The sequence below is a fragment of the Rhinolophus ferrumequinum genome, chromosome 22 (assembly GCF_004115265.2).
Source record: "Rhinolophus ferrumequinum isolate MPI-CBG mRhiFer1 chromosome 22, mRhiFer1_v1.p, whole genome shotgun sequence".
Lineage (NCBI taxonomy): Eukaryota > Metazoa > Chordata > Mammalia > Chiroptera > Rhinolophidae > Rhinolophus > Rhinolophus ferrumequinum.
The window spans coordinates 32,953,438-32,966,413 of NC_046305.1; the positions used below are offsets into that span (position 1 = coordinate 32,953,438).

At 34.1% G+C, this 12,976-nt stretch overlaps 1 protein-coding gene across 4 annotated transcripts in view; it reads left to right on the forward strand.

The window, feature by feature from the left end:
- The window catches only part of PTBP2 (polypyrimidine tract binding protein 2), a 65,381-nt gene that overhangs the window by 12,617 nt on the left and 39,788 nt on the right, over positions 1-12,976 (forward strand). For all 4 annotated transcript variants that reach the window (XM_033092961.1, XM_033092960.1, XM_033092963.1 and 1 more), the window contains exon 3: positions 10,435-10,510. In XM_033092961.1, coding sequence (XP_032948852.1) covers positions 10,435-10,510 — 76 coding nt within the window. The remainder of the gene's footprint in view (positions 1-10,434; positions 10,511-12,976) is intronic.

The following is a 12,976-nucleotide window of genomic DNA, read 5'->3' on the forward strand; positions in this document are numbered from 1 at the left end:
GTCATTCTAATAACCATTCTAACAGGTGTGAAGTGATACCTCATTAAGGTTTTGATTGGCATTTCTCTGATGATTAGCGATGTACACGCTAATGAACATACATGTTCATTCATTAGCGATGAACACTTTTGTTTGTACTTGTTGGCCATCTGTATGTCTTCTTTGTAAAAATGTTCACTTCCTTTGTCCTTTTTAAGTCAGATTGTTTTTTTCCTTTGTTGTATGAGTTCTTTATATATTTTGGGTATTAATCTCTTACCAAATGTATGATTTGCAAATATTTTCTTCTTAGGTTGCCTTTTCATCTTATTGATGGTTTCCTTTGCCATACAGGAGCCTTTTAGTTTGATGTAGTCCTGATTGTTTATATTTGCTTTTGTTGCCTTTGCTTTTGGTGTCAGATCCAAAAAAATCAGTACCAAGATCAATGCCAAGGAGCTTACCACCTTCTTTTTTCTTAGGAGTTTTATGGATTCAGGTCTTAAATTTAAATCTTTAATCCACTGTGAGTTGATTTTTGTGTATGGTATAAGATAGCAGTCTAGTTTCATTCTTTTTGCATATGGCTGTCTAGTTTTCCCAACACCATTTATTGAAGTTGCTGTTTATTGTATTTTTTTAACCTCCTTTGTTGTAAATTAATCGACCATAGAGGCATGGGTTTATTTCTGAACTCCCTATTCTGTTCCGTTGACTTATGTGTCTGTTTTTATGCCAGTACCATGCTATTTTGATTATTGTAACTTTGTACTGTATTTTATTTTATTTTATTATTGTTTTTAAGGAGGGCGCAGCTCACAGTGGCTAATGCGGGCATCGAACTGGCAACCTTGGTGTTATTAGCATCACTCTCTAACCAACTGAGCTAACCAGCCACCCCTGTACTATATTTTAAACGGAATGTAGTACCTCCGTTTTTGTTCTTTCTCAAGATTGCTTTGGCTATTTGGAGTTTTTTATAGTTCCATACAAATTTTAGGATTTTTTTTTTCTGTTTTTATGAAAAAATGCTATTGGAATTTTGATAGGGATTGCATTTAATCTGTCGATCACTTTGGGTAGTGTGGATGTTTTAACAGTGTTTTTCTAATCTATGAGCATGGAACATATTTACATTTATTTGTGTCTTCAATTTTTTTAATCAATGTCTTTTTCATTTTTAAAACTATTGTAAAGCTTTCAAGGTATACGGTAGTGTGTGAATGGTATAATAAGTTGACCTTTGAACTAGTGGATTTGAACTGTGCAAGTCCACTTGTATGCGAAATTTTTTTCTGTAAACACCTGCACTGTTTTTGGTCCATGGTTGGGAGTCTGCAAATATAAAGGGCTGACTGTATACATTGATCTACACCATTTTATTTAGGGAACTAGAGACTCTGCAGATGTTGGTATTGGCGGAGGATCCTGGAAGCAACCCTCTGTGGATACCAAGGGACAACTTACGTGTTGGAGGTGTCAAAAGTTTTACATGGATTTTTGGCTGCACAGGGGATTAGTGTCCCAACCCCTGATTCTTCACGTGTCAACTGTACAAGTGTCAACTGTCCACTTCTTTTTCTTTCCTGGTAGAGAATATGAAAGGAAATTTCAGAGATCATAATCATTCCTCAGTATGTATAATATCTCTAACAGAGTCTCTCGAAGATAACATTGATACCATTATTATACCTAATAAAATTTAAAATAATATTTTCATGTTATCTAATCTCCAACAACGGTCAGAATTTCCCAGTTCACTCAAAAATGTCTTATTTTTTTCCCTTTCGAATCAGGAACCAAGGAAAGGGAATATGTTGATTAATGTCTTTTAAGTCTCTGTATCTATACATCAGTTTATTTTCTCCCCTTTTCTTGATTTTCTTTGTTAGGGAAACTGGGTCATCTAGTTTTTAGTTTTCAGAAAAATTGCACTTTCTTGTTTTTGCTATTTATACCTCTATGTTGTCATTTCAAATGTTCCTCATATCCTCTGTATTTCCTGTAAACTTGCAGTTTGATGAGTCTTGATCAGATTCTGGCTTAATTTTTAGCAAGAATATTTTGTAGATGTATGTTTCGTATGAATATTAAAAATAAAGATGTAAATATTTGGAAAGAATCGTATGAAATTTAAGGATAATAAATTTTGGACTGGGGAGAACTTTGCTTTTACATTTTCTATTTTTTGGGGGGTTGAGTTTTTTAAATTTATATTTGGAATTGATAATAGTGAATGTTATCAATATTGTTGGGTATGCTTATATGCTCCATTTTCTCCTCCTGCTTCCCTGCTGTGTAGTGACTGCCATGAATATGTTTTTGTCTTTATGATTTTGTAGTCTATGTGACAAAAATATGTTGTTCTATATGTGGGTTTTTTTGTTTTGTTTTATGAAAATAGTATGCCCATATGTTTGACGTGACTTCTGTTTTAATCTGGTAGTATTTCTAATAGCCATATTTTTGTGTATAGTTGTATAATATTCATTACTATGTAGTATTCTGTAAAAAATATCTTGATTTAATTATCTTCCTGTTGGTGAACATCTGGGTTGTGTAGTTTTTGATTTTAAAAACATGCTACTCTGAACACATTTGTTCTTATTTTTTTGTGCATGTATGCAAGAGTTCTGGAAAGTATATATCAAAGGAGAGTATGTTAAACTTTGCAAAGTGTGATACATAGGGTATTGTTTGACTTTATGTTCTTACTAATAGTGCACAAGAGTTCTTGCTATTTCAGATCCTCATCGGCACTTAATTGTTAAATTTCTTAATTTTGTCAGTCTAGTGTGTAGTATCTTTGGTTTTTCTGTCTCCTATTATTAATTAGGTGTTACATCTTTTTTTCCCCCTTTACAACGTGTTTGTGGCTATCAGTGTTTCTTCTTTTGTGAAGTTCTATGAAAAGCCTATTTGTATTTTTGATTAATAAAAATTTGAATTAAACTGATTTTGCAATTACTATGTAATATAATTACTGATTCTCTGTTGGTTGTGTTGCTAATATTCTCTCCTAGTTTGTAGCTTGTTTTATCACTTCTTTGTGCTGTCTTTTGATGAATAAAAGTTGTTAATATTAACATGTAGGGTTTTAATATGGCCACAAGTTCCCTTTGCCATCCTAGTGAAAAGTATGTGTTCCCGTTCTTTATCCACCCATTTTAACTTTTCCCTTGTTCTTCTGGATGTCTTTCATGGTAATTTTTGCAAATCAATGCTTAATAATGGATTTTAAGTTCTCATCTGTTGTTGGGATACAGTTTTTCTTTGTAGAGATTTTTGTGGCCACTTCGTAGTAGAATTTATCTATCATTACTTTTCTTCTATGGTTAGATTTCTTGTGTTTTAATTTAAAAAGTCCTTACTCAGGTCATAAAGATGTTTTTTCTAAAAATGTTTAAAGTTTTACCTTTTACATTTATAATACATGAGAAAATTATTTTTTGTATGTGTATTGTATTAGGTGGGAATTCAATTTCATTTATTTGTTCTTGTAGAAATAACCAATTAAATAAAAATTTGCAGTGCCATTTTTGCGTATTACAGGTATGTATTTTAGAGTAAAGGCTAAGCTGTAACAAAATGCATAATGTGGCATAAATAGATCAGAAGTTTATTTCTCATAAGCAAAAAGTTCTGCTGATGTAAGGAAGTGGTATCAGTCTGCTCCATGAGGTTTTTCACTGGGCCAAGTTTCTTTCATCTGTTGCTTCATTGTTCCCTAAGTTTTTGTTTTTGTCTGTGTGTTCTGATGAGGTTATAGCAGTGCTGTACAGTTTTTTCCTTGATTATTTTTTCCTTGATTGTTCTTAACCTGAAGGGTGTGTATTTTGTTGTCTTGTTTACAAAAATGAACTTTTGGTTTTATTGATCCTCTTCAGTGTATCGTTGCTACCTGTACTCTGTATTTTTATGGGTTTCTGAGTTAGTGAACTCACAACTTCTAGTATGTAGGTAGCACTCGGGCCACCGATTTAGCTCCTTGGCAGCACTTCTGTGTTCAGTGACACCAGAAATACTCCCATGAGTGAGTACCTTCTTTTCTCTCTGATAATCTAATTTTCCTCAGGAAGTTGATATTTGCATCCTTGACCCGTGTTTTTCTGTCATGGTTCTCTGTTCTCCAGAGGAGAAAATCTTTGGGCAGCCCTCAGTCTTGAATCATAGCACAGCCCAGGGATTTTGTTCAGTGTTAGCCTTCAGTTTTTGTTTGCCTTTCTGGTAGATCCAGCAGCTCTTCCACCTGGGAGTGATTGATGGTAGTTGTATTGGACTAATGTACATTAGTGAGTAGAAAACAATTAGAAATTTCTGTCACTGGAATGAAAGCCAAATGTCGTTTAAACTGTACTTTTTATTTTAAACGCCTTTCTCTGATTGACATATAGATTGTATTTTCCTGTATTACCATTTTCCTAATTTTTTTTTGACTGGTACTACCAACCAGATTTATTTTCTTTTTTCCCTTTAATTTTTTTTTTTAATTTTAATTTTATTGGGGAATATTGGGGAACAGTGTGTTTCTCCAGGGCCCATCAGCTCCAAGTTGTTGTGGAGGGTGCAGCTCAGCTCCAAGTCCAATTGCCATTTCAATCTTTAGTTGCAGGGAAAATTCCATGCGGGAATTGAACCGGCAACTTTGTTGTTAAGAGCTTGCACTCTAACCAACTGAGCCATCTGGCCACCCCTCCGGAAGCTCAGCGGCAACTCATTTTCTTCAATGTAGTTGTGGAGGGCGCAGCTCACTGGCCCATGTGGGAATCGAACCAGCAATCCTCTTGTGCAGAGCTCGTGCTCTAACTAACTGAGTCATCAGGCTGACCCCCTAATTGTTTTTGTGGCATGCTAGTTTCTTGTGAATGGTCATTGTTATTATACAGGAAGAAAGGTTTCTGTGGTCAAATTGACCAGGGACATTAGTGCCCATCTTAGCACCTAATTTCTTCCCTTAATTGAATCTAAGATCAATTCACATTTATCTTAGATGAATTAAATTAAAAAGTACATACTTAGTAGAGGCTGTGATTCTAAGTTTAAGTGCTACTAATTTAATTTGTTACAACAACCATTACTGCAGAATAGCCACCAATCACTGTACCAGTGAGTCATTTGATTTTATACCTATTCCAAGTTAGGCAGCTATGGTTTGTTGAGGTATTTCAAATAAAATTGTTCCATCAGTTAACATGGAAATATTAACATTATTAGTACCACAAAATCACTTCTGGACATAATAGTGGTAAGCTTTTTACTCAGTGGAAAGGCAAATAAAATTGCTTTTTTATAAAAAATAATGTAATAACGTTTATGAAAATATTCAGTAATTTTTGTGAAAATATCTCAGAATTGTAAATAACCTATTATTCTTCTGACTCAGTTATAAAGGCTGTTAAACCTACTCTCTTAGCAGCAGGTCATTTGAGGTGAAAAGACCATTGATAAAAAATAAAAGAATTAACAAAATTTTGCCATTCCTAAAGATGACGTTGCAGGAAGGAGGAAGCAAGTGTCCTGCTTACCACACATCAGAATTACAGGCTTTCTTTTATGCTTCAGTAGACCTAATATTCCCCACCCCTCATTTCCAGAATTACTTCTGAATCCACTGAGGTGGAAGGATTTTGATTAACAAGTAAGCAAACATCTGAAGAGTAAACGACAAATATATATTTGAAAAGAGGTCAAATATACTTTTGAAAACTAGAGAAGTCGAAGTGTTATTTTGAGAACTAAAGGCAGTTAATAGTTATCAGCATTTATTCACTTAGTCAACAATTATTCATGGACCCTATGCTTAGTTTACACTTGGGAATATTACAGTGAACAGTACTGATGTGAGCCAGGCTCTTTGCCTGGTAATCACAGTCCATGTATAGCCATACCTCACTTTATTATGCTTTGCAGATACTACATTTATTACAAATTAAAGGTTTGTAACAACCCTGAGTTTAGCAGGTTTTTCTGCACTATTTTTCCAACATTTGTTCACTTCATGTGTCCGTGTCACATTCTGGTAATTTCTCACAATGTTTCAGACCTTTTTATTATATTTGTTACGGTGATCTGTGAACAGTGATTTTTTTCATGTTACTATTTTAATTGTATTGGAGCGCCACTAACTGCACCCATATAAGGTGGCAAACTTAATTGATAAATGTTGTGTGTGTTCTGACTGCTCCACCAACCTGCTGTGCCCCCATCTCTCTCCCTCTTCTTGGGCCTCCCTATTCCCTGAGATACAGCAACATTGAAATTAGGCCAATTAATAACCTTACCGTGTCCTCTAAGTGTTTCAGTTGAAAGGAAGAGTCAATTGATGTGGCAAACTTCATTATCTTATATTGAGAAATTGCCACAGCACCCCAGCCTTCAGTAACCATCACCCGGTTCCTTTAGCAGCCATCAACATTGAGGCAAGACCCTCACCAGCAATAAGAGTGACTTTCTGAAGGCTCAGATGATAGTTAGCATTTTTTAGCAATAAAATATTTTTAAATTAAAGGTATGTACATTGTGTTTTTTAAGACATTATGCTATTGCACACTTAATAAATAGACTACAGTATAGTGTAAACATTTATGTGCACTGGGAAATGAAAAAAAAATTTGTGTGACTCATTTTATTGCCATACTCCTTTACTGTGGTGGTCTGGAACTGAACTCACAATGCCTTTGAGGGATGCCTGTATTACCTCATTTAATTCCAAGGACTGATACAGATGTTACCCTATTTTACAAATGAGGAAGTTAAGGCTTAGAATAGATAAGTACTTTACCAGTTACATAGTAGGTGGAAGCTAAACTACAGAACCTTTTTTCTTAATTTTCTAATGCCATACCTGTCATAAAAACGAAGAAATATAGGTTAATCCATCATATCAACAGAGTACAAATGAAAAAAGTCACATTATATTGCTAGATGAAGGAAAAAAGCATTTGACAGAATACAACACCCATTCATGATAAAAACTCTTAGAAAAACTAAGAATAGAGGGGAATTTCTTCAACTTAGTAAAAAACATCTACAACAAAAACTATAGCTATTATAAGATCATACTTAATGTTTGAGAAACTCAATTTTGTCACTAAGATCAGGTAGAAGGCAAGGATGTCTCCTCTTATCACTTCTTTTCAACATCCTCCTGGAAGTCCTTGCTAATACAGTAAGGCAAGAAAAGGAAGTAATGGGTGTGCAGACTGAGAAGGAAGGCATAAAACCATTCACAGATGACATGAGAGACTAGAAAATCTGCAACAAGACAAAATCTGGATTTAATAAGTGATTACTGCAAGGTTGCAGGATACAAGGTTAACATACAAAGACCAGTTGCTTTCCTATACTGTAACAATGAGCAAGTTTGATTTGAAATTAAAAATAAAATACCATTTATATTAGACCCAAAATATCGAAATACTTAGGTATAAATCTCACAAAATATGTACAAGATCTACATGAAAACTACAAAACCCTGATGAATGAAAGTTCCCAGCTTGAGGTACAGATTCAGTGCAATCCCAATCAAAATTTCAGCAAGTTATTTTCAACAAAGTGATTCTAAATTTATATGGCAAAAGACCCAGAATAGTCAACACAGTATGAAGGAGAAGAATAAAATTGGAGGACAGCCCAACTTACTATGATTTCCGATGAAGCTATAGTAATCAAGACAGTGTGGTCTTGGTGAAAGAATAGACAAATAGACCAACAAAACAGAATAGAGAACCCAGACTAGAGCCCCCGGTAAATATAGTCAGTCAACTTATCTTTGACAAAAGAGCAAAGACAATACAATGAAGCAAAGAGAGTCTCTTCAACAGATGGTGTTAGAACAACTGGATATCCACATGCAAAAGAATGAAATGAGACATAGACATTGCATCTGTCACAAAAATTAACTGAAAATGGATCATAGACCTATATAAATATAAATGCAAAACTGTAAAACTCTTACAACATAACAGGAGAAAGTGTAGATGACCTTGGGTGTGATAATGCTTTCTAGATAAGACACCAAACAATCCATGACAGAAATAATTGGTAAGCTGGATTTCGTTAAACTCAGAAAGTTCTGTTCTGTGAAAGACAATATCAAGAGAATTGGAAGACAAGTCCGACTGGGAGATAACCAAAGTATACAAAGAACTCTCCAACAGAGTGGGACATTATCCAAAATGCACAAAGAACTCTAAAAACTCATCGATAAGAAAACCTTATTTAAAAATGGGCCAAAGACCTTAACAGACACCTAACCAAAGAAGACATACAGATGGGCAAACAAGCATATATAAAGATGTTTCACATCGTGTGTCATCAAGAAAATCCAAATTAAAACAATGTGATACCACTATACACCTTTCAAAATAGCCAAAACCTGGAACACTGGCAACCATAAATGCTGACTAGAACGTGGAGCAACAGGAATTCTCATATTACTGGTAGGAATGCAAAATGGTACAGCCATTTTGGAAAATAGTTTAAGCAGTTCTTACAAAACTAAACTCTTCCATACTACCCATCCTATGTGTTCTTTGGTATTGACCCAAAGAAATTGAAAACTTACATACACACAAAACCTGCACATGGATATTTTATAGTAGCTTTATTTACAACTGGCAAAAACAAGAAAGGAATCAGGATGTCCTTTAGTAGGTGAGTGGTTAAATACTGTGGTACATCCATACAGTGGAATATTTTCCAGCATTGAAACAAAATGAGCTATGCATGGGGAACCTAAATGCATATTACTAAGTAAAAGAAGCCAATCTGCAAAGACTACATACTGTGATTCCAGCTATAACGTTCTGGATAGGACAAAACTATTGAGATGGTGAAAAGATCGGTGGTTGCCAGGGGTTTAGGTGGAGGGCATGTATAGGCAGAGCACAGAGGATTTTTTTTAGGGTAGTGGAAAACTGATACAGTGATGGATACATGTCACTGTACATTTGTCCAAAACTATTGAATGTACATCGAGAGTGAACCCTTAGATCAACTATGGATTTTGAGTGATTATGTGTCAACGTAGGTTTATCTTCATAATAAATATACCACTCTAGTGGGGGAGTTTGGTAGTGGGGGAGGCTATGCATGTGTGGAGGGTACAGGGTCTCTGGGAAATCTGTTTCAATTTTATTTTAAACGTAAAACTGCTTAAGAAAAGTGAAAAAACTAGGAAACGTTGATTGTAAACCAACAATGTATATCATTGGTTCTTAAACTTCATGCATCAGAAGCATCTGGAGGGCTGACTAAAACAGGATCGTATTCTCAGTTTTTTATTCGGTAGGTGTGGGGTAGATCTGAGAACATGGATTGCTCACAAGTTTCCAGGTCTAATGCTGGTCTGGGGACCATACTTCGAGAATTTCAGTGTTTAGTTCTGTTCATCATGTTCTTATAAAACTATGCTGTGCTGAATCTTCCATACCTTGATAAGAAATTAGGCATGATGCATACGTAGTATTAATGTGGCTTAATAGTATATTTTAATTTTTCTCATGCATTTCTCTGAGCCTTTGATGAGTAGAAAGCTTGTACAACAGTTATGGAGATGATTTATGAGTATTTGTTTACAGTTTTGATATTTGTTATAATACAACTCATGAGTTTAATAAACACACATATCATTGTGGTTAACTTGAGTTGTTTGGGACTTTCTCAAATGCTTTGATAAATTATCCCCTTTATACACTTTTTCATTGATGGTTGCATTCAACTCCATTGTACTTTTAGTTGTTTAAGTCAGCTAGCATTGATTTAGCTATTTTAAATATTAATACGTACTCTCATATGTAAAAAGAGCCTACTTAAAATAGGCAAAACAGTTGAATTAATCTACTCATTTTTGTAAATACACACATTTTAAAAATAGCTAAGACAACACTGGCTTGTTGGAACAGCTGTGCTATTCTGAAAATATACAAATTTATGTTTATGATTCAGTCTCTGTTTATATTGGCAGGAAAAAAAAACTCATTACATAGATTTTGTTTTGCTTTCAGTGTTTTAGTCACTGACGTATATACCTAATACATCTTAATGACGATGATGAAGATGAGTTGTCCAACTCACCATTGTGGAGTTCTGATTTTCCAAAGACTTTCACAGAATGTGAGAAAGTCCAGCATGCTGTGGCGTTAGAGTGTTTATAAAAAATTGATGTAGTTCTCCAAAGCTTTTGATTGTGGAACCAAGTCATTTTTTTTTTATTTATTGTCTCTTGGACTTGGGTGAAAGGAAGAAAGGAAATTGTTGGCTTTGTGGAAATGGAAGTGAGATTCGTACTAAAGTTTTTATTTTAGAGATTAAAATTTTTAACTATTCTCAGTAGTGAAACACCTGACATTTTTGTTTTTCAGTGGTTATTTGAAAAGTTATAGGTAAGTGACAGATTTTCAGATTAATACTTTAAAATCAAAGATGTCTTATGCTAATTTTTTTTTTTTATAGAGAGGATCTGACGAACTACTCTCAGGTAGTGTTCTCAGTAGTCCAAATTCTAATATGAGCAGCATGGTGGTTACAGGTAAGTTTTAACATTCTGTAATTATTTGCCATTTTATGGGACAGCATGTTAGAAGACTATAATCTAGTCTCTTTTACCAGAATAGCCTTTATTTTTAAATGCTTTCTTTTTAAACATTTTATGTTGTGGCTGCTTGCTCACTGATCGTGAAGGCATTCAGAAGGCAGGTAGAAATAGAGAACGAAGGTTTATTAAAGTAAGAGAAAGGTCTGCTGGAAACTACTGCATCCAGTGTTTGGTCTCAATTTTTATATTTTCTAACCAGGATGTAAATCAATTCGGCCTGTAATGGAATTTTCTGTTGAGTTGGGCTTTGTTATTTGGGGGGTGGGGGTTGTGCAGTTAAGCTGGTAATCACAACCTTTGCATGTGTTATGTAGATTTAAATTGGAGCTAAGAGTGGATCCTATGCAGATGCAAAACCTCTCCCAAGTCACAGGGCCAGCACTGGGCTGAAGTAAATAGAAACATTGAAACTGGCCTGCATAGTAAATGTACAGCAAGCAGAATCATTAAGGCCTGGTAGAAAGGAAGCAGATAAAGAAAGGCTTTCAAAAAGTCTCAAGCTAAATTACACTTGTTAAATCAGATTACACCAGAGACCCAAACCTCAAAATAGAAGATTTAGTGCCACCATTACAATCCCCTGTCTTAACATGTTAGAGGAAATTTAATTACTAGAGTATATTATGTTAAGTGAAAAACCCTGAAGATGGTGACTTCTGTGGGCAAGTAACTACTGTGTTTCCCCGAAAATAAGACCTACCCCAAAAATAAGCCCCAGTTAAGATCTTCAGCCAGATGGACACATTTAGTATATTATGATAATGTTCCGGAAGAAGATGACATGACTGTATTTGAATAAATGCAGATTGTTGCACATGGAAAAAAATAAGACATCCCCAGAAAATATGCCCTAAATGCATCTTTTGGAGCAAAAATTAAGGCCCCGTCTTATTTTCAGGGAAGTATGGTAAGTCTGCTTTTTTAAATCACAAAAATAAAAGCCTTTTTTCCATCTCACCGTTTTTTCACTTTTGATTTTAGTTTTTGTTTGCGTGTTAAAAAATGGTTTTAATTCTCTATTTCACAAACCCAAAAACCCAAACTGTAAATGGAAACCGAAAGATTCAATTACATAGTTATTTTTATTGTATGCTTTCAACCCTTTTCCTTTGCTGTAACGATATTTTAAATCTTTGAGTTGATTTCCTTTATATTATCTGCTTGGAAATTTAAGGTGATTTATTTTACCTTCATAGTTACTTTTTTTCTTAAGTTATGTCTGAAATAATACTGTTGGTTGTAATATTTGTAAACAAATATAGACTGTTTTTAGACCTTAGTTTTATGGCTGATGGACCAAAATTTGAATCTGATGATGATCGAATGAGTTTGCCTTACAACCTTACATTTTATATTTTTAACCTAATAACCAAAGTTCTTTTTTTCTAAAACCTTTACTAAATTATTTGCTTTAGGAGTTAATGTATTGGGTAATAAAAGGATTGTTAAAGACTGAAAGCATATTAATTTCCTTCATGTAGCCATTGCTTGTTTATGTAGGCATTGCTCATTTCATTGCACATTGCTTTATTGTGTTTCACAGATGTTGCATATTTTTATAAATTGAAGGCAAGACCCTCCACCAGCAAAAAGATTATGATTATGATTCACTTTATTGTGATACTTAACGTTATTGTGATACTCGTTTATTGTGTTGGTCTCTAACTAAACCCACATTATCTCTGAGGGATGCTTGTATGTATACCTCACTGTACATATACTACACATCCCTGGCAGTACAGTTAAGTAAAAATTATAATGAACTACTTACCAAATATAGTCACAATAATGTAAAGATAAATTTGTCCACACAAATTACTTTGTTTGTCCACACAGCATAACTCTTTAAGTGTACATAGATATTCATCATGACAAACCATATATGAGGATATAAAGTGATTCTCAGTGAATTTCAAATAATTGAAAGCTCATATAGTTTCTGATCATAGTGGGATTTACTAGGAATTAAAAACAGTAAGAAATCTAGGAAATTACCAAATATTTAGAAATTGAACTACACAGTTCTGAACAACATATGGCTGAAGGTATAAAGGCATATTTCTGACTGAATGAAAATGAAAAATACATAGCAAAATTTTTTGGATGCAGCCCAGGAAATGAATAGGGGGGAAAATAGGTCTATATTTATATTAGATAGCTATCTATATTAGAAAATACCTGTATTAGAAGGTTTAAAATCTTATCAAGAAAAGGAATAAAACATAAATCACCAACATTAGGAATGAAAGTGGAGTTATCACTACAGTGTAATAGGAAAATAAGGCACTGTTATAAACAGTGGTAATGCCAATAAACTCAACGAATGAGATGAAATAGACAAATTTCTTCACAAATCGAATTTACTAAAACTGCTGTAATTGGTTATTCCATAATATAGAT